The sequence below is a fragment of the Mobula hypostoma genome, chromosome 2 (assembly GCF_963921235.1).
Source record: "Mobula hypostoma chromosome 2, sMobHyp1.1, whole genome shotgun sequence".
NCBI lineage: Eukaryota > Metazoa > Chordata > Chondrichthyes > Myliobatiformes > Myliobatidae > Mobula > Mobula hypostoma.
The window spans coordinates 192,741,472-192,760,535 of NC_086098.1; the positions used below are offsets into that span (position 1 = coordinate 192,741,472).

A 19,064-nucleotide genomic window follows, 5' to 3' on the forward strand; every position below is an offset into this window, starting at 1 on the left:
AGGGGAAGTAATAGGCAGGTGAGAAGAAGTGAAAGATCAAAGCGGGGAATAGGAGGGGGAGAAATTTGCTCACCAGGAGAAATCAATATTCATGCCATCAGGTTGGAGGACAAACAATAATCAAAATTATGAAAAAAGTACCCCCACTACCCAGAACATGCCCTCTTCTCATTGGAGAAAAGATACAGCAGCCTAATGACTCTTGTGTATGTATATGTGCTAGAAAGTTTGACAGCCCTGTAGAATTTTCTCTTTTCCTACACAAATATGACCCAAAATATGATCAGATCTTCATGTGTCCTAAAACTAGATACAGAACCCAATTAAATACAAAAATTACACTAGTTCATTTATTTATTAAGAAAAATGATCCAATATTACATATATTTGTTGGAAAAAAGTATGCGAACCTCTGGGGTAAAGCCTTCTACAAAAGCTATTTGGAGTCAGGTATTCCAATCAATGAGATGAGATTGGAGGTGTGGGTTGTAGAGGTGGCCTGCCCTATAAAAAAGGCACATAAAGTCAGGTTACTGACAGAGCCTGCGCTTTTCAAGAAGGATCTCCTTATGTGCACCATGCCGAGAGCCTGCGCTTTTCAAGAAGGATCTCCTTATGTGCACCATGCCTTGATCAAAACAACTTTCAGAGGACCTTAGAAGAATTGTAGAGATGCAGGAAGCTAGAAAAGGCCACAAAAGCATTTCTAAAGACCCAAATGTTCATCAGTCCACAGTAAGAGAACTTGTCCACAAATAGAGGAAACTCAGTACTGTTGCTATTCTTCCCAGGAGTGGGCATCCTACAAAGATAATACCAAGAGCACAACCTTAGAGGTGAAAAAGAACCTAAGGGTAACAGCAAAAGATCTACAGAAATCTCTAGAACTTGCTAAAGTCACTGTTTATTTGTCCACGAAAGAAAAACACTGAACAAGAACGGTGTTCATGGAAGGACACCATGGAGGAAACCACTGCTCTCTCCAAGAAAAAAAATCACTGCACGTCTCATATTTGTAAAAGACAAATATTCTACAGTGCTTCTGCGACAACGCTCAGTGGCCAGATGACAGAAAAGATAAACTTTTTGGCTGAAATGCACATTGCTATGTTTGGAGGAAAACTCATTCCAACTGTGAAGTATGGTGGAAGAAGCATCGGTTTGGGGCTGCTTTGAGGCCTCAGGACCTGGACAGCTGGCAATCATTGAGGGAACAATGAATTCAAAATGGTGTTAAGACATTTTACAAGAGAATGTCAGGGTAGCAGTCCGTCACCTGTACCTTAATAGAAGTTGGATAATACAACAAGGCAATGATTCAAAAGACAAGAGTAAATCAACAGAATGGTTTAAAAAGTAGTAAATTCTTGTTTTAGAATGGCCATGTCAAAGTGCTGGCCTTAACCCTATAGAAATCTTGTAGAAGGATCTCAAGCAATCAGTTCATGCAAGGAAGCCCATCAACATCCCAGAGTTGAAGCAGTTTTACGAGGAGGAATGGCCTGAAATACATCCAAGCCAATGTGTAAGGCTGATCAACAGTTACTGGAAACATTTGGTTGAAGTTATTGCTGTACAAAGCATCTATCAGTTACTGAAAGCAAAGCAAAGATTCACATACTTTTTCCCAACAAATACATGTAACATTGGTTCATTTTTCTCAATAAATAAATGAGCAAGTATAATGTTATTTATTTAATTGGGTTCTCTTTATCTAGTTTTAGGACTTGCGTGAAGATCTGATCACATTTTAGGTCATATTTATGCAGAAATAGAGAAGATTCTACAGTGTTCACAAACTTCCTGGCACAACATGCCTCTGGAGTAACAAGCAGTGGGACAATCCTACTGCAGGCAGTAGGAAGAGAAAAAATAAACTATTATCAGTAAAGCAGTTAAATGCTAGATTGAGGTTACAAAAAGCTTCTGTGAAAGCAATTAAATTGGTTCATATCTTGCCAGTAATTTATGGCAACTGTGAACAGAATTGCAATCCTATGACAATTTCAATAGAAAGAAGTTCTGAATCTGTCAGTTTGCTCCAAAACTGAGCTCCACATTGGAGCTCCAACAGACTGAGACTTCCCAAATATTTCAGGGAAATTAACAAAAGGAAACTAAACTCACACTATTTTTAATATTTACACATTTCTAAATCTTGGGAACATTTAGTTATGTTCAACAACCCTGATCATTTGACAACTCGTAAAGCTGGGAGCTGGGCTTTGCTCACTGACACCACGAATGTCGTGGTGGTGGTGGATGGAAGCACCTCTACTGGTACCGCTTAGCCTGACGTTAATAGAGACCAGGATCATCCGCTAGCAAAATTAAACCTCTTGCGGGCTGTAAAGAAAGAACTAGCCCATGGATGATCAGACTGAAGGAAATTCAAATTCATGTGCGATTGCTTCGAATGCCGTTATAAAAATGGGAAACAAAAGGATGAGATGGGGGGGAAATCAGGTTTTATAACATGCAATAGCAGCACTGCATTTGTACAAATTAAGTATCAGTGACTAAGACAGGGTGCGACAGTTATTCACGTGAAGCCAATGGGATACTTCGGCTGACATGGACAATCACCACTCAATTTTGTAGCCATCATGCAATTCAGCACTTGATGCCATTCAGTCTATTTCAACAGTGGCCAAAGAGAAAGATATCTCAAACCAACATTCTCAAAGTGGAGAAACAAGTCAAGAGACCATCAGTGTACTGCCTAATAAGGCAATCTCAAAGCTTCGGGACTGTTTTGAATGGCAGATGTTCAAAGAGGTCGCTAAAAACAGAGACGACGTAGATATTAAATCACATGCCTCATCTGTCATTGACTATATCTGTAAGTGTGGAGGTAACATTAACACCTCACAGCCCATCCAGAAGCCCTGGTTGAACACAGAGATGCACCCCCTGCTAAAAGCCCAGGACGCTGCCTTCACATCCGGTGACAGAACAGCTCTCAGAGCAGCCAGAAAAAACCTCATCTTAGGGATCAAGAGGGCAAAGTCAGCCTAGACACGAAAAAATCATGAACACGCCTGATAACGAACATTGACATTTGTGGCTGGGCATTAAAGGCATTACTGACTATGCAAGGAAAAACACCGTTGGACTGTTGCAATGACTATATCCTGGAACTGTGGGCCTCCAGGGAAGGAGTACATTATAAATGGTAATTATTTCAATTTGAATTCACTAACTGTATTATAACCCCTAACTTTTAATTCTATTGTCTTTGAATAAAAGGTTTGTATGTTTGTTTTTAAAAAAATTGGCACCCCCCTCTCTGACACTAAACAACTTTTATGCCCGATTCAATGCATGCAACAACGCCAGCTATCCAGCTCCCAGGTGAGCAACCTCTGGCTATAATAGCAGCAGACGTGACGAGGACTCCAGAGTCAACCCCCAGAAAGGCTGCTGAGCCTGATAACATCCCGGGCTGAAAACTCAGGGAGTGTGCACACCAGCTCATTAACGTCTTCATGGAAATCTTCAATACTTCACTCATCCAAGCTGGAACCCACAGGGTTCAAACCAGCCACCATTACCCTTGTACCAAAAATGTCTACATTCTCAGAACTAAACAACCACCACCCAGTGGCACTGATGCCAATTATGAAGTGCTTTGAACAGCTGGAAATGGTTCACATCAACACCATTCCTACCACACTGGACACTCACAGATATACTTAGACAGAATCGCTCTACGATAGATGACATAGTGTCTGTCATGCACCTGAACCGATGTTTAAACGATTTAAGAGCCGAGCCAAGCCGAATTATAAAGATCGACGTGTCGAGGCAGAGGGTGAAGGTCAAACCGATGTTCAGCTCCCTACACCAAGAAGCCTCACTTGCTTCGGCACTGAACCGACTCTGCAGCCACCGGGCTCCTGGATCCGCTGCGGCACTGAACCGGCTCTGCAGCCACCGGGCTCCTGGATCCGCTGCGGCACTGAACCGGCTCTGCAGCCACTGGGCTCCTGGATCCGCTGCGGCACTGAACCGGCTCTGCAGCCACTGGGCTCCTGGATCCGCTGCGGCACTGAACCGGCTCTGCAGCCACTGGGCTCCTGGATCCGCTGCGGCACTGAACCGGCTCGGCAGCCACCGGGCTCCTGGATCCGCTGCGGCACTGAACCGGCTCTGCAGGCACCGGGCTCCTGGATCCGCTGCGGCACTGAACCGGCTCTGCAGCCACCGGGCTCCTGGATCTGCTTCGGCACTGAACTGGCTCTGCCGCTGTGCACTCACTTTCACAGACTCTGCAGTTCACGCTCTGTGTGTTAGCCTTTGCTTTTCATTGTTTCTACAATTTCTCCCCCCGTCCCCCCGCACACTGGGTGTTCGATGGTCTTAGTTGTGTGGGGTTCTACTTTCTTTGTGACTACCTGCAAGAAGATGAATCTCAAGGTTGTATATGGTATATGTATTTTGGTAATAAATAGTTGTCCCTCGGTATCCGCGGGGGATTGGTTCCAGGACTCCACGTGGATGTTCAAGTCCCTTATATAAAATGGCGTAGTATTTGTATACAACCTACGCACATCCTCCCGTATACTTTAAAATCATCTCTAGATTACTTACAATACCTAATACAATGTAAATGCTATGTAAATAGTTGTTATATTGTATTGTTTAGGAAATAATGACAAGAAAAAAAGTCTGTACATGTTCAGTACAGACGCAACCATCGTAGCTCTTCTGGGAACGTGGATGCTGCCTCGGCATCAGCCAATGCCAATTCTCCCGTGATCTTCAAGTTCTTGAGGGTGCAGTGCTTTACATAGCTAGCCAGCCGTCTCTTACTAGCCTTAAAGTCCTTCCCCTCGATCACAACACAAGTAGCGAACAAACGAGACGCGAGGCGAACAAAGCTCAAACAACGAGTGGGAGAGAGACTGAGGATCTGTGAAATGGCGGGAGGCTACAGCAGGGTATGCCTACACATCATTTCATTCACGTGGATTCAGTGTAGTGCTCAGTGCGCAGCAAATTCAAGTTTTGCTTTTTGGAACTTTTTGGAATTTTTGTTGGGAATATTTTCAATCCGCGGTTGGCTGATTCTGCGGATATGCAGGGCCGACTGTATTTTGAATGCTGGTTCTGGATTTCAGTTCGGCATTCAACACTATTGTCCCACAGACTTTGATGAACAAACTCCTACTCCTCAATCTAAATACACCACACAGGAATTGGATGTTGGACATCCTAATCAGTCAGGATGCACAACCACTCCTTCCTCCCAATCATCCTCAACACAGGTGCCGCCCAGGGCCGTGTGCTGAGCCCACTGCTGTACACCCTACTCACACATGACTGCATGGCCAAGTGCCAAGCAGTCACATTGTCAAATTCGCCAATGGCTCAATAGTAGTGGGGCTCATCAGCAACAACAATGAGGTGGCCATCAGACAGGAGGCGGAAGAGCGAGGGTTGATGCCAGGCAGATAACCTCCTCCTCAATGTCATCAAGACAAAGGAGATGGTTATCAACTTCAGCAGAACTCGCACCACCCACGACCCACTTCACAACAGCGGCACAGCAGTGGAAACTAGGAACAGTTTCAAACACTTGGGAATGCACATCTCACACAAACTCTCATTGTTCCAGAACATATCCAACACAATCAGGAAAGTTCTCCAATACCTTTACTTTCTGAGGAGGCTGCAGAGAGCTGGTCTATGCACATCTACAAATACACAACAGGGAGCATCCCAACATTCTGCACCACTGCACTGTGTCAGACAGAAAGGCTAAAACCGCCCAATGGACCACTGGCACCAGCCTACCTACCAAAGACTTATATACAGAAAGTTGTCAGAAAAGGGCCAGTAACATCATGAAAGATCCCACCCACTCTGCTCACGGACTGTTTATCCCACTCCCAGAGGAGAGGCTACATGCCAGGACCACCAAACTCAAAAAAAAACAGTAACTTTCCCCAAGCAGTCAAGCTGATCAACACCTCCCCCCCCCCACCACGACTTTACCACTTCCAGATGGAGTCACCTTAGGTACAGGCATTTTTGTGCCTCGAGTCATTTTATGCATACTATTAATAAGCCATCTTATGTATTTACATTTATCGTGGTCTGTGTCTTATGCTGCATGGGACCTGGAATTTCCTTGACAGGAAATGACATTGAACAATCTTGAATGACACTCCGTGTACAACTCGGACTCTGCTGCAACTCATGAAGCTAATGCACATCTACGAGCCTTGAGTGCAGCTACTGTGATAGCAAATCTTGTCCCAGTAGTACCCATGAGATAGTTAAAAGTAAGAGTACTGTGCAGACGATTACAATTACAAATGAATACAAAATACTGGAAAAGGGAGTCTCAGACTTCTGGAATCCAATATTAAAAATATATCACAAGTAACTGCAGGATTTCAGACAACTACATCTACTTTATGATAACAGCATATTGAAATGAAGGCTGAATTTATTGAAACTAAACAGGTGCTGTTTTTAATTACTTCCAATATAAATAACCCACCCAGTCAATATACTATCAGTAGCATACAGAGCCCTTTACTAAACAAGTTTTTAGAAAGCTTGTATTTTCTACTTCTGTTGCAAAATATTGAAACTCTTCTACAGGTAACAGATGCTGAAGCTCCCATGAATCTGAGGAAACCTATGTTGGACTATAATGGGCCAATAGACATCCGGTCTACTCTAAAGCACAATGCAAAACAAAAAAAAACAGAGCACGTTGCAGACAAGAACAGTCCCTGTTGGAAGAGTCAGAGCAGAAACTGGATGTTGGACCAGTTTCTCCATGCCAACCAATGCAGCCACCCATACCAATCCCATTTACCCACATTAGGCCCACAGCATTGTATGGTTTGGCTGCTTAAGAGTTTGCCTGATTACTTAAATGGAGCATCTAAACAAGTTCTCAAATAGCTTGTCTAGATGCAAGTATCTGCCTCTACCATCAACACAGATGGCACAAAGAATTTGACCACTGTGAAAAAAGTCTTCCTCAGATCCCCTCTAAACCTCAAATTAAACCTCTGCCCTCGGCATTCCTGCCACAGTGCTCCTCAGGGGTCAGTACTTTTCACGTTGCTTGTCAATGCTTCAGAGAGTGGAATTGATGGCTTTTTGGCAAAGTTTGCAGAATTACGAAGATAGGTGGAGGGGTAGGTTGTGCTGAGGAAAACAATGCGATTGCAGCAGGACTGAGACAAGTGGGCAAAAGAGTGGCAGACGGAATACTGTGTTGGGAAATGCATGATAATGTATTTTGGTAAAAAGGAACAATAGTGTAGACTATTATTTAAATGGGGAGAAAATTCAAACATCAGAGGTGCAAATGGACATAAGGCCAATTTATACTTGTGCGTCAAATTGACGCCGTAGCCGCATACCCTACACCGTAGCCTGACACGCACCTCCCCAAAAATGTAACTACACGTTGCGGCGACACAGACCGCAACAACGATGATTGGTCCGCTTGGTAGCATCGCATTTCCTCCTATGCTGCAACAGCTTCCCATTGGGTAACTGAAGGGCAGGGAAGGAACTCTGGCTGCAATACTTTCCATAAAGCTTTACAGACGTCCAAAATTATGGAGGACCCTGTGCTTGACGCCAGTTTGTAGCTAGCTGCTACAGCCTGCTGACTTCCACCTGAAGCTAAAACTCAAATGGTGATTGCCAGTCTCTGAGTATACTGTGCGTACACTGATGCGAAATAAATGGTTGGAGACGATGAACCAAATCGTCAAATCTACCTGCCGACATCCGAAAATATTTGAAATGCATTTCCTCGACCATGTCTCTCAGTGGCCGGACAAGCACAGAAAATTCACCCTCCTTCAGTTTCAGTCGCCACTGTTTGAAGTTGGAGTTTCTTCGTGTTGAGTTTCAACACGAAGAAACTCAACACAGTGGTATAGAAACCCCACCGCCAACTAGCGTTTTGGCAGTGAATTGCAGAGCGACGCAGACACATCAACACACAAGTATAAATGCTCACAATGGCGTAGCCCACTTGTGTAGGCTATGGCGTAAGTTAGTACACACAAGTATAAATCAGCCCTTGGGAGTCCTCATGCAAGACTCCCAGAAGGTCAATTCACAGGTTGAGCCTGCAGTAAGGAAAGCAAATGCAATGTTAGACTGTATTCCTTGGAGTTTAGAAGAATGAGGGGAGACCTCATAGAAACATTTTGAATGTTGAAAGGCATGGACAGAGTGGATGTGGCAAAGTTGTTTCCCATGATGGGGGAGTCTAGTACGAGAGGGCATGACTTAAAGATTGAAGGGCGCCCATTCAGAACAGAAATGCAAAGAAAATTTTTTAGTCAGAGGGTGGTGAATCTATGGAATTTGTTGCCACAGGCAGCAGTGGAGATGAAGTCATTGGGTGTATTTAAGGCAGAGATTGATAGGTATCTGAGTAGCCAGGGCATCAAAGCTTATGGTGAGAAGGCAGGAGAGTGGGACAAAATGGGAGAATGGATCAGCTCATGATAAAGTGGCAGAGCAGACTAGATGGACCAAATGGCCGACTTCTGCTCCTTTGTCTTATGGTCTTACTTCAAGCGGAATAGAATATAAAAACAAGGAGATCATGCTGAGCCTTTATAAGACACTAGTCAGGCCACACTAGGAGTATTGTCAACAGTTTTGGGCCCCTTATCTCAGAAAAGATGTGTTGTCATTGGAGAAAGTCTAGAGGATGTTCACAAGGATGACTCTGGGAATGAAGGGTTTAACATACGAGGAGTGTTTGGTAGCTTTGGGCCTGCTCTCGCTGTAATTCAGAAGAATACGTGGGGATCTCATTGAAACCTACCAAATGTCGAAAGGACTAGATAAGGTGGATGTTTCTTCTGGTGGGGGTATCCAGAACTAGAGGGCACAGCCTCAAAATTGAGGGACAACCATTTAGAACAGAAGGAAGGACTAATTTTTTTTTTTGGCCAGAGTGTGGTGAACCTGTGGAATGCTCTCCCACAGACTATGGCAGAAACCAAGTTCGCGCGAATACTTAAAGCAGGTTGATAGATTCCTGATTGGTCAGGGCATCAAGGGGTATGGTGAGAGGGCAGATGTACGGGGCTGAATGGGATCCAGAATCAGCCATGATGAAATGGTGAGCAGCCTCAATGGGCTGAACAGCCTAATTCTGCTCCTATGTCCTTTAGAAAGATTTTTACCACCAACCACCCCCTCCCCCCAAGTTTTTCGTACACCCATATCAAGTCACCAGTCAGATTCTCCTGCTCCGGGGAAAACAAACCCCACCTATGCAACAGCTCCTTGTAAATGAAATACTCCAGTACAGACAATGTACTGAGAACCTACTCAGCACCCACTCCGGCACAAGCAGCAGATTAATGGGCCAGACGTTCTGCTCCTGGGATTGTTCTGGAAGGAGGTAAATGATGACAGCTACTAAGATCACAACTGGAGGAGCAGCACAGTTGTTCATTTGTGGAGTCGGTCCGTTTTAACTTAGTGCACAAACTTCTCTATTCAATCACTGAGAGACTGAAGACAACAATGCAGCTGATACACTGAAATTAAAGAATGCACATTGTTCAGTCCAGTCAAAGCCTTCACTTTCCTGAGGCACTAAAAATGTAATCATTTATTGGCATGTCTAAAACATCGCACTGCAAGGGCATTCAAGTTAAACATCAAAAATACTGACAAATCATTCTGTTATCTGTCACAAGGGCACTCATTTGATTCTTCCCAGCATGGTAGTGATTATAAAGCAATGTGCTATTCTGGTCTTTACTGTAAACGGCGTGATACTTAGCATATTTAAATTAAAGATGATAATGGCACACAATACTGGCACCATGAAATGCCAGCTCTCAAAACAATGATATACAAAAGGTTATGGGAGAAAAGGGCCACTGTAACTCTTCACATTACTATTCTGTTGCTACAGAACACTACATTCCAATCAACTGCTAAGTGTACCCTTCTCACGACCCAATCATCACGTCCAACGATTCATACTAAACATTTCATATTAGTTCTCATTTAAAAAAAAGTTCAACACTAAAACAATCAACAGGAACTTCTATTACATCTGTATATAACACCATTTGCCCAAATCCAGGGGCTAATAATCTCATTAGCATTAAAAATGCTGAAAATACAAAGCAAACCAAAGAACGGAACAGAAATATTAACCATTTCTTTTCTCTAAAGGGCGCTATCTACCCGGGTATTTCTAGCATTTTTTTTGTATAATTTCAGATTTCCAGCGTCTGCAGTGCTTTGCTTTCACGACACATGAATTCCTATTTATAAACTATATGCTGACAAATACATAACATGCATTAACAGAATACACTATGAAATATCATGTGATTAGATAAAACATGCCACATATTAGCGCTAAAATATCGGTGAAATCGACATGGGCTTTTCTACTCGAAGTCCATCGCATAATCTTAAGTACAATATTGAGTGCATTTGAGCTAAATTATCCTAAGAGTATACAATATCAATCAATTGAAGTTACAGGAGCTCCATTCGGTTTGCAATTAAGTGATGCGGCAGAGGGAAGGGAATGCATTCAATGCCAATCGTCCTTAATGGAATGGACAGTCAAATGGTAAGAGTTCCAGACATTCTGTGACATAACATCAAGACCACGCCAGAGATTAGTTTGGTTATCTCCGAAACCTGTTACGCCACACAGCGCAAAATTCATTTCTGACCGGGAACCACGTCTGCATTGCTATGGAATTCTTGGGAGTCTACAAAGCAGTCCAAACTAACTGAAGGGGAATGAGTCACTGCCAGAAAATAATACACTGCATATTACATTTCACCATAATGCAAGCCACGGAAAAAAAGGGAAAACAGATTGACTGGTTTTTTTTAAGTTGCTGTACGAATATCTGACAACAGCAAAAAAAATCCAGTCCAGAACAAGGGCAAAACACATATAGATTATTGAAACTCATGTAAATACTGTACTACCCACTGACATGATACGCACAAAAATGCTTCCATGCATGTGTTTATATAAATTAATTAAAATTAAAACAAAAAAAAACAAGCACACCAACTTTAACCGGTCTTAAGAAATGGTAGGGAGAAATAAAAAGAGTGAATTAGAAATTCTTGTAAGGAGGGAGGGGAGAATTAGGAGACCCGTGTGCCCCGGAGGGTGACACACATGATAAACGTGCGCTGGATAAGCCTTGATTGCTCCATTTATTATTGTTCCAGGAGCCAGAGCCGAGCGCCCGCCCCCCATCGGGTCATGAACCCATTTCAGATGGCTCTGAATGGGGGAATGAAAATCTCAAACGCTCTTTAGTTACCATGCGGGCAGCCTCAGCCCACGTGCGGTCCTTCTTCTTCTTCTGCTGCTTGTCTTTCATTTTCTCCCTCCCTCCTCCTCTCCTGCTTCTTTGTTGCTCCTTGCAAAGGAAAAGATCCAGCAGAGAAGGCTGTGTCCGCGCCGCGCGTCGCGCTGCAAGCACTGGCGTTCCAAAGCCAAAGGCGGACTGCGGGCGAGCGGCGGTGCAATGGTCGGCTGCAACCGGGCGGACGCTGCTCACTCTGCGGATCCCGGGGCTCCTAGGCTACGCAAACGGCCATAATGAAAACAGGGCCAAAGGGCAACTGACGTCATTAGCCGCAGCAATTGTTGTTTTCTTCTTCACCTATTTTTTTTTGCAACTGATACCCTGAAAAACCCTGCGCGTTCAAAACATGCGGCGTTCCGCCCTCTTGAGCAATTTATGTTTTTTTATCCCCGAATCTTATGCCTCTTACTAACCCCCGAGGGGATGGGTGATTGAAGGAGGAGGGGGCGCATGTTGGGGCGAAAAAAACGCTTTTTCTCTCGCGCGGCTGAATTATTGTTTAAAAGGAGCCGACAGTGCACCCTGGCGTTTGTAGTTCCGGAGGGAGGAGGCGCCCTTTGAGAAGGCGGCAGCTCCTCAGTAGTGGACTACAACGTCCGTCAGTCTCCAGGAAGAGCGCGCATGCGAGTCCGCGAGTGGCTGCTTCAAAGGGCCGACTCTGCCGCCCCGGGGCGAAGAGTGGTATTGCAGTAACGGGACAGCCTGATGCCGGTGAAGTGGAATTGGATCTTCTGCGAAATTAAAGAAACGTGCGATCTGTAAGCCCGTACCAATCCCAAAATAGTTTTATACGCATAGCTTTTACCATCCACTCCAAAATAGACATACAAATTATTCCACGAATCCTTTAATTTTGGTCACTTTTTTTCAATAATCTCCCTGTGAAAGTTTTAATTAAACGAAGGAAGTGTTGAATTTAAATTAAAAAAACAACAAAATAAAATGAAAGCAATAATCAAAGTGTGTTAATAAATATAGTTTGAAAAATAATTATGAAAATCGTGGCACCTAGATTCGCAAAACTGAGTGATACACAATATTCCTATTTCAATGTTCAGTGTTGTAATATCAATGTCTGTTTGCGATCTGTCTCATTAACATACAGCACCTTATTTCACTTGAACTAATTTAGAAACACTACTTTCAAGATCAAAGTATATCATTTACCAAGCCTATTTAACATGCGTTCTATCTAAATAAACAAAATTATTCTATTAATGGCGTGGATTTTTTTCTTAACTGAATTAGTTTGGGTTGAGAAAAAATATCCATATTTAAAATCTTTATGGCCAAAGTATTGTGCTTACCAAAATGCTGAAAGTTTACAACCTGATAAAAAATACAACTTTGAGAGAGTCAAGTTATATGTTAAAATTATATGGAAATTGTAAGTTAAATACGCGTTGGAAATATTAGAAAATGGTTTAAAAGTATCCAACAACTTGTGCAAAGTTGCCTTTTTGTTGATCTTTCTACCCTATTGTCAGTGGCAGATTTAGGAAGAGCTTAAAACTTTTTAGATAAAACTGTAAATCACGTCGATCTGTAAATTCAGACTGTTCTTTTATTTTGCAAGATGCTCTACATAAAGAACAAAAATCAAACTAAAGAAATATATTTTCAATTAAAACCAAGAATACTGGAAACCCTCAACCAAAACATGAAGCAACGTGGGTCCTAATGCTGTTGAATCTTTCCTCATATCTGCAATAATTGTCTTACTTTGTATATCTATTCAGAATATCTATTCATTTGCAAAAATGCAATTATCATCTATAAATGTTTCTTGATTACAGTACGTTAACATCCTTGGCTTAATAGACATATTCCTCGCGAATGACAGCTTTCCTCTTTACATAATGGTCCTGCTTAATTATACCTTTCAGTCTCTGGTGCAACTCAAACTGTCGTGAAATGGCTCTCATTACCCTAGTCTCCGCTCTATTTCTCTGTCACCTCCATTCCTTTGAGTACTTCAAGCCCTTCCACCCTCTTTCTCTCCTGAAAATCCTAGTTCTTCATTGCCTCAACACCAAACCAGAGTTTCTCAGTGATGTACCCTCAATTCCTTCCTCCCTCAGCCACTGTGCTGAGTGACAGCTCAACCCCAGTGATTTCAACCTTCATCTCAAATTCATTTTGTGTTCACAGAAATCCAGGCCTCCTATAACCTCTTCCTTCATCCAAGTTCTTAATCATTTTCATCATGTTGACCTTGCCTTGTCACCTGGTCTCTCTATTTTTTTTGTTATTTAAGATGAATTGAGGAAATGAGTGAACAGTGTAGCTAATCACTGCAGGATTTGCCTCCCACAAGTTTATTGGATAAAGTGGATGAAGCAATGGGGTTCCTGTAATTTGTACAGGACTCTTTCTAAGCAAGTTTATGAGGAAGTAGCTACTACTGAATGAGCTGTCCCAGACAATCCCCTTCACCAGAGGTGTTACCCGTCCCTGGACACCCCATACACCCATGGAGACTGAAGGTACAGAAGACGTCATGGTCATCCACTGCAACCAAGGATGACCCCAGTTTGTGACACTTGTTCGTACCACTGGACCCAAACTTCTGAGGTTGAGAGAGTGGAACTGCCCCAGTGCAACAGCTTTTCCACTTTAAAAACTCTCCCACGCAGGTTTCCTGTCATCATCGGACACGATGAACAACCACCATTTGCTGCCGCATCTCATAATGGGGCATGAATCAGAAAAGATAAGAAAAAAGCTAGGTTGGGAGCATCCAGAGATGAAATCATGTCAGTGGAGGCAAGTCTTGTACACCGGTAAGAAAGAGGCTGAATCATTCAATGCCAATGATTAAAACACAGCAGAAATTGCATGCAGCAGCACCAGCATGAGACTTGAGTTCCTTTCACCTTGCGAACATTAGTCAATGGTGATCATGTGCTTTCTTTCTTTTCCAATATTTTTATTAATTTACATATAAGAATACAGAGCACAGGAAAAAATATATCAATACATTATACTAAATCACATATAAAGACTTCTTACCCTATATTCATACAGGTTAACTAATTCGTAGCATTGAAATATAGTAATTTTATTATATTAAAAAAATCTAACCCACTACCAAGACCAAAGCTGATTAGTAAAGAAAAGAAGGAAAAAAAATTATTAGTCATCATCTGTGCTTTAACAACAAATCAAAGGTTTTGAAAATAATTCAGAAAATGTCCCCACAATGTTTGAAAGTTTTGACTAGATTCAGAGATTGAGCATCAACTCTTCTCTAAATTTAAACATGACATCACATCACGTAACCATTGGGTGTGAATAGGAAGGGCTGCATCTTTCCATTTAAGCAAGAGTGTCCTTCTGGCCATAAGAGAAATAAAAGCCAAAAATGTACAAATCAGATGACGCCAAAGTAATATCCTTTCCTCCAACAATACCAAATAAAGCAGTCAAAGGATTAGGCTTAAAATTTACTTTAAAAAGTACCGAGAAAATTTGAAATACTTCTTTCCAATATTTTCCAAGACTCGGACATGTCCAAAACATATGAATGAGTGAAGCTTCTCCATTATTACACTATCACAATACAGAGATATATCTAAATAAAAATGAGACAACTTATCCTTGTTCATATGGGCCCTATGGACCACTTTAAATTGAAGGAGAGAGTGGCAGGCACATAACGATGAAGTGTTAACCAATTTAAAAATTTGATTCCAAGGTTCCTCAGAAATTGAAGTCTGTAAATCTTATTCCCAAAGATTTTTAATTTTATCTAAAGGAACATTTCTCACTCCCTGCAACATATTATAAGTATTAGATATAGATCCATTAAAAAAAGGTTTCAAATTAAAAATTACATCTAGTAGATTCTTATCAGGACTTTTAGGAAATGTACTTATTTGAGACCGTAAAAAATCTCTTATTTGTAGGTATCGAAAAAAATGAGTTTTGGGTAAACTATATTTAGTTTACAGTTGTTCAAACGAAAAGAGACTTCCCTCTACAAACAAGTCCTGAAAACATTTAATGCCTAATCTATCCCATTCTTTAAAAGCCACATCAATCATAGAGGGTTTAAAAAAAGTTAGAAAAAATGGGACTTGAAAGAGAAAATCTCAATAAGCCGAAGTATTTTCAGAATTGTATCCAAATTCTCATAGTGAGTTTAACTAGCAGATTATTAGTTAACTTACTCAGAGATAAAGGGAGTGAGGAGCAAAGAAGAGAAAACTTAAGGAACCAATTGTTTTTCTTCAAGAAACCCATGTACGTAAGTGTGACAATTCGCGCCTTTTTAATCAATGAAGAGAATCGCATTTCCACTCCTCGTTTCTGGCCAAAGCTAGAGGGGTTTCGATCCTTATAGATAATAAAGTTCCCTTTGTTCAACATAAAGTAATTTCTGATACTAATGGGTGTTTTGTTATAGTATCAGGGAAACTAAACAACAAATTAATGGTATTTGCCAATGTGTATGCTCTGAATATAGATGACCCAGGTTTTTTTGAGCGTTTTTTTTTCCTTTTTGCCAGATCTAAGTCTGTACTCATTGGTGATAGGTGGAGACTTTAATTGGTGCTTTAATTGTTGTTTTGCATCGTTCATCTTCTATACCAATGATACCAAATAAATCAGCTGCGTTTATTAAATCTTTCTTAATGAAATGTGGTATTGTTGATGCTTGGTGTTTTTTTTATCCAGTAGACAAGGAATATTCGTTTTTCTCTCATGTCCATCATACATATTCCAGGATTGATTTTTTTTTATTGATAGCCAAATGATTCCATTAGTTCAATCCTGTGAATATAAAGAGATTGCTGTTTCAGATCACGCTCCTGTGTTTCTATCTTTAAATCTTCCTGGTCTTCTTCAAACAAATAGATTTTGGCAATTTAATCTAACTTTGTTATCTGATAAAGATTTTTTAAAGTTTATAGAGAGACAAATTACTTTTTTTTGAAGAGAATACGTTAGAGGAGACTTCTAGTCTTATCAGATGGGATGCCTTTAAGGCGTATATTAGAGGGCAAATTATTTCTTATACTGCAAGTATTAAGAAAAAAGCTAATAAAGAGAGAAGTGATATAGCTAATCAGCTGAAACAGTTAGACCAAGAATATGCCTTTGCTCCAGAACCTGCCTTATATAAAAGACATGTTGAAACTAAAACTAAATATGATCTTCTTTTAACTTATCCAATTGAAACCCAACTCCTAAAAGATAAAAGTCAATTTTATATTCATGGAGATAAAACAGGTAAATTATTGGCTGATCAAATTAAAACCTTTATAGCTAAACAGCGGATTAAAGAAATATATAAAGCTAATGGTAATAGGACAACTGATTATTTAGAAATAAATGATACTTTTAGAGAATTTTACTCTAAACTCTATAGTTCTGAATCTTCTAAAGATAACACTGTAATGAACAATTTTTTAGATCAACTAAATATTCCTACAATTTCTGCGGACAACAGAAAATTGTTGGAACAATCTATTTCTTTTGAGGAAATTGTTGAGGCTGTGCGCTCATTACGTTTGAGGAAAGCTCCAGGTCCAGATGGATTTTCTGGAGAATTTTACAAGGCCTTTTCCTCACTGTTTATACCTCATTTATGTTCAGTTTTTTCGGATTCATTTAAGTCAGGCAGACTCCCTCAATCTTTGTATGAGGCTTCCATTTTGTTTATTCTTAAAAAGAATAAGGATCCAACTGAATGTTCTTCTTATGGACCAATTTCTTTACTTAATGCTGATACTAAGATCCTATCTAAAGTTTTGGCCCATAGGATTGAAAATATTTTACCATCTGTCATTTCTGATAACCAAAATGGATTTATTAAAAATCGATATTCTCACTTTAATATTCATCAGTTATTAAATGTTATTTATTCTCCCTGTAACATGATATTGGAATGTGTGGTATCCCTGGACGCTGAGAAAGCTTTCAACAGGGTTGAATGGAATTATTTATTTAAAACTTTAGAAAAGTTCAATTTTAGACCCGTTTTCATTCAATGGATTAAATTACTTTATTTAGCTCCTTCTGCTAGGGTTATCACTAATTCTGATAATTCCAAACCATTTAAGCTTCAACATGGCACTAGTCAAGGCTGTCCGTTGAGCCCTTTGCTTTTCGATCTGGCCTTAGAACCCTTAGCCATTGCCTTTCAAGAATCTAATGATATCACCTGTATTTTAAGGAAAGACACTATTCGTAAAGCCTTGCTGTATGCTGATGATAAGCTGCTATTTATTTCTAATGTTGAGACTTCATTACCCCATGTGCTTTCTTTACTCTACACTTTTAACCAGTTCTCAGGTTATAAATTAAACCTACATAAAAGTGAACTTTTCCCTTCGAACAATTTGATACCAACAAATTCTAACCTTCCTTTTAAAATTGTAAGAAACCAATTTACCTACTTAGGTGTAACAATCACTAAAAACTATAAGTGTCTATTAAAGAAAATTTTCTTACCCTATTGAATCACGTAAAAAGGATACTATTAAATTGGTCGCCACTTTTGTTATCGCTGACTGGTCGAATTAACTCTATCAAAATGAATATATTACCTAAATTTATATATCTTTTTCAGGCATTGCTGGTTTTTATTCCTAAATCTTCTTTTGATTCTCTTGACTCTATTATATCTTCTTATATATGGAAGAATAAGCGTTCTACAGAGTAGATTGAATAAAATTCATCTTCAGAAAGATAAAAAGAATGGAGGATTAGCCTTACCAAACTTTAGATTTTATTATTGGGTAGTTAATATAAGAAATCTTACATTCTGGTTATATTACATAAATCAAGACGATTGCCCAATGCGGGTTTCTTTAGAAGCTAACTCTGTTAATAAATTTTCTATCATGTGCTTTAAAATCAGAACTCAAAAGTGTGCTGGAGACAGGATAAAGAATTGAAAAAAAATATCTTATTCTGAGGGATTGGGCTAGGAAAAATAAAATGGACAATTACATGCTGGCAAATAATGATGCATGCAGTAAAGGTAATTTCTTAAGATAGTGTTTACCTTGGTCAGCATGGACAAGTTGGGTCATAGGCCCTGCTTCCATGCGGTTTAACTCTTTGACTCTATGACTCGAATAGCCATTCAGATTGATACGAGTAAAAAAACAAAATAAGAGGTTTCCTACCCTAAACAGAAAACGGTGAATAGTCAACACAGGTTTCAAAACATACAACTTCGTTTACCATCCTCATAGTATATGAGACCACCCACTGGATGGGGGCAACCATGGATGTTGCATCCCAACAGTCTATGCGATACGCAAGCCAGAACACAAGCCAAGGCAGTATAATATAGAGACTAAGCTGCTGCCCATGTAGCAGGCTCCCCCTTTCCATCCAGTTAATGAATCCAAAGGAACAGCAGAGACCAATACAGTTTGGCACCAGTGGCATGGCAGGAGTTGCCAGTCACTATTAAACTCAATGTAGATCTGCCTTAGGGACTCCGGCTCTGGATTTTTTCTCGGGTTTACCCCAAAGTCTTCCCCTTGAATGGGTGCAGCCCCAGGGCAGTGGAGGTTTGAGATCAGGGTATTCCTTCTCCTAGAAGAACTGCCAACCGTGGCTGGTGAGCATCATCCCCCTGAAGTGACTGGTTTTAAGGTGCCAGTATCCTGCCTTTGCCCCTTCTCCTGTTGGAAGAAATAGTTCTGCTGGGCTTAGTAGCTAAGCCACATG

General features: G+C 40.7%; 1 protein-coding gene across 2 annotated transcripts in view; it reads right to left on the minus strand.

Annotated features, from left to right (window-relative positions):
- The window catches only part of asxl1 (ASXL transcriptional regulator 1), a 124,352-nt gene extending 112,735 nt beyond the window's left edge, over positions 1-11,617 (minus strand). For both annotated transcript variants that reach the window (XM_063041312.1, XM_063041310.1), the window contains exon 1: positions 11,325-11,617. In XM_063041312.1, the coding sequence (XP_062897382.1) occupies positions 11,325-11,384 (60 nt within the window). In that variant the 5' untranslated portion in view covers positions 11,385-11,617. The remainder of the gene's footprint in view (positions 1-11,324) is intronic.
- Between the last annotated feature and the right edge of the window lie 7,447 nt (positions 11,618-19,064).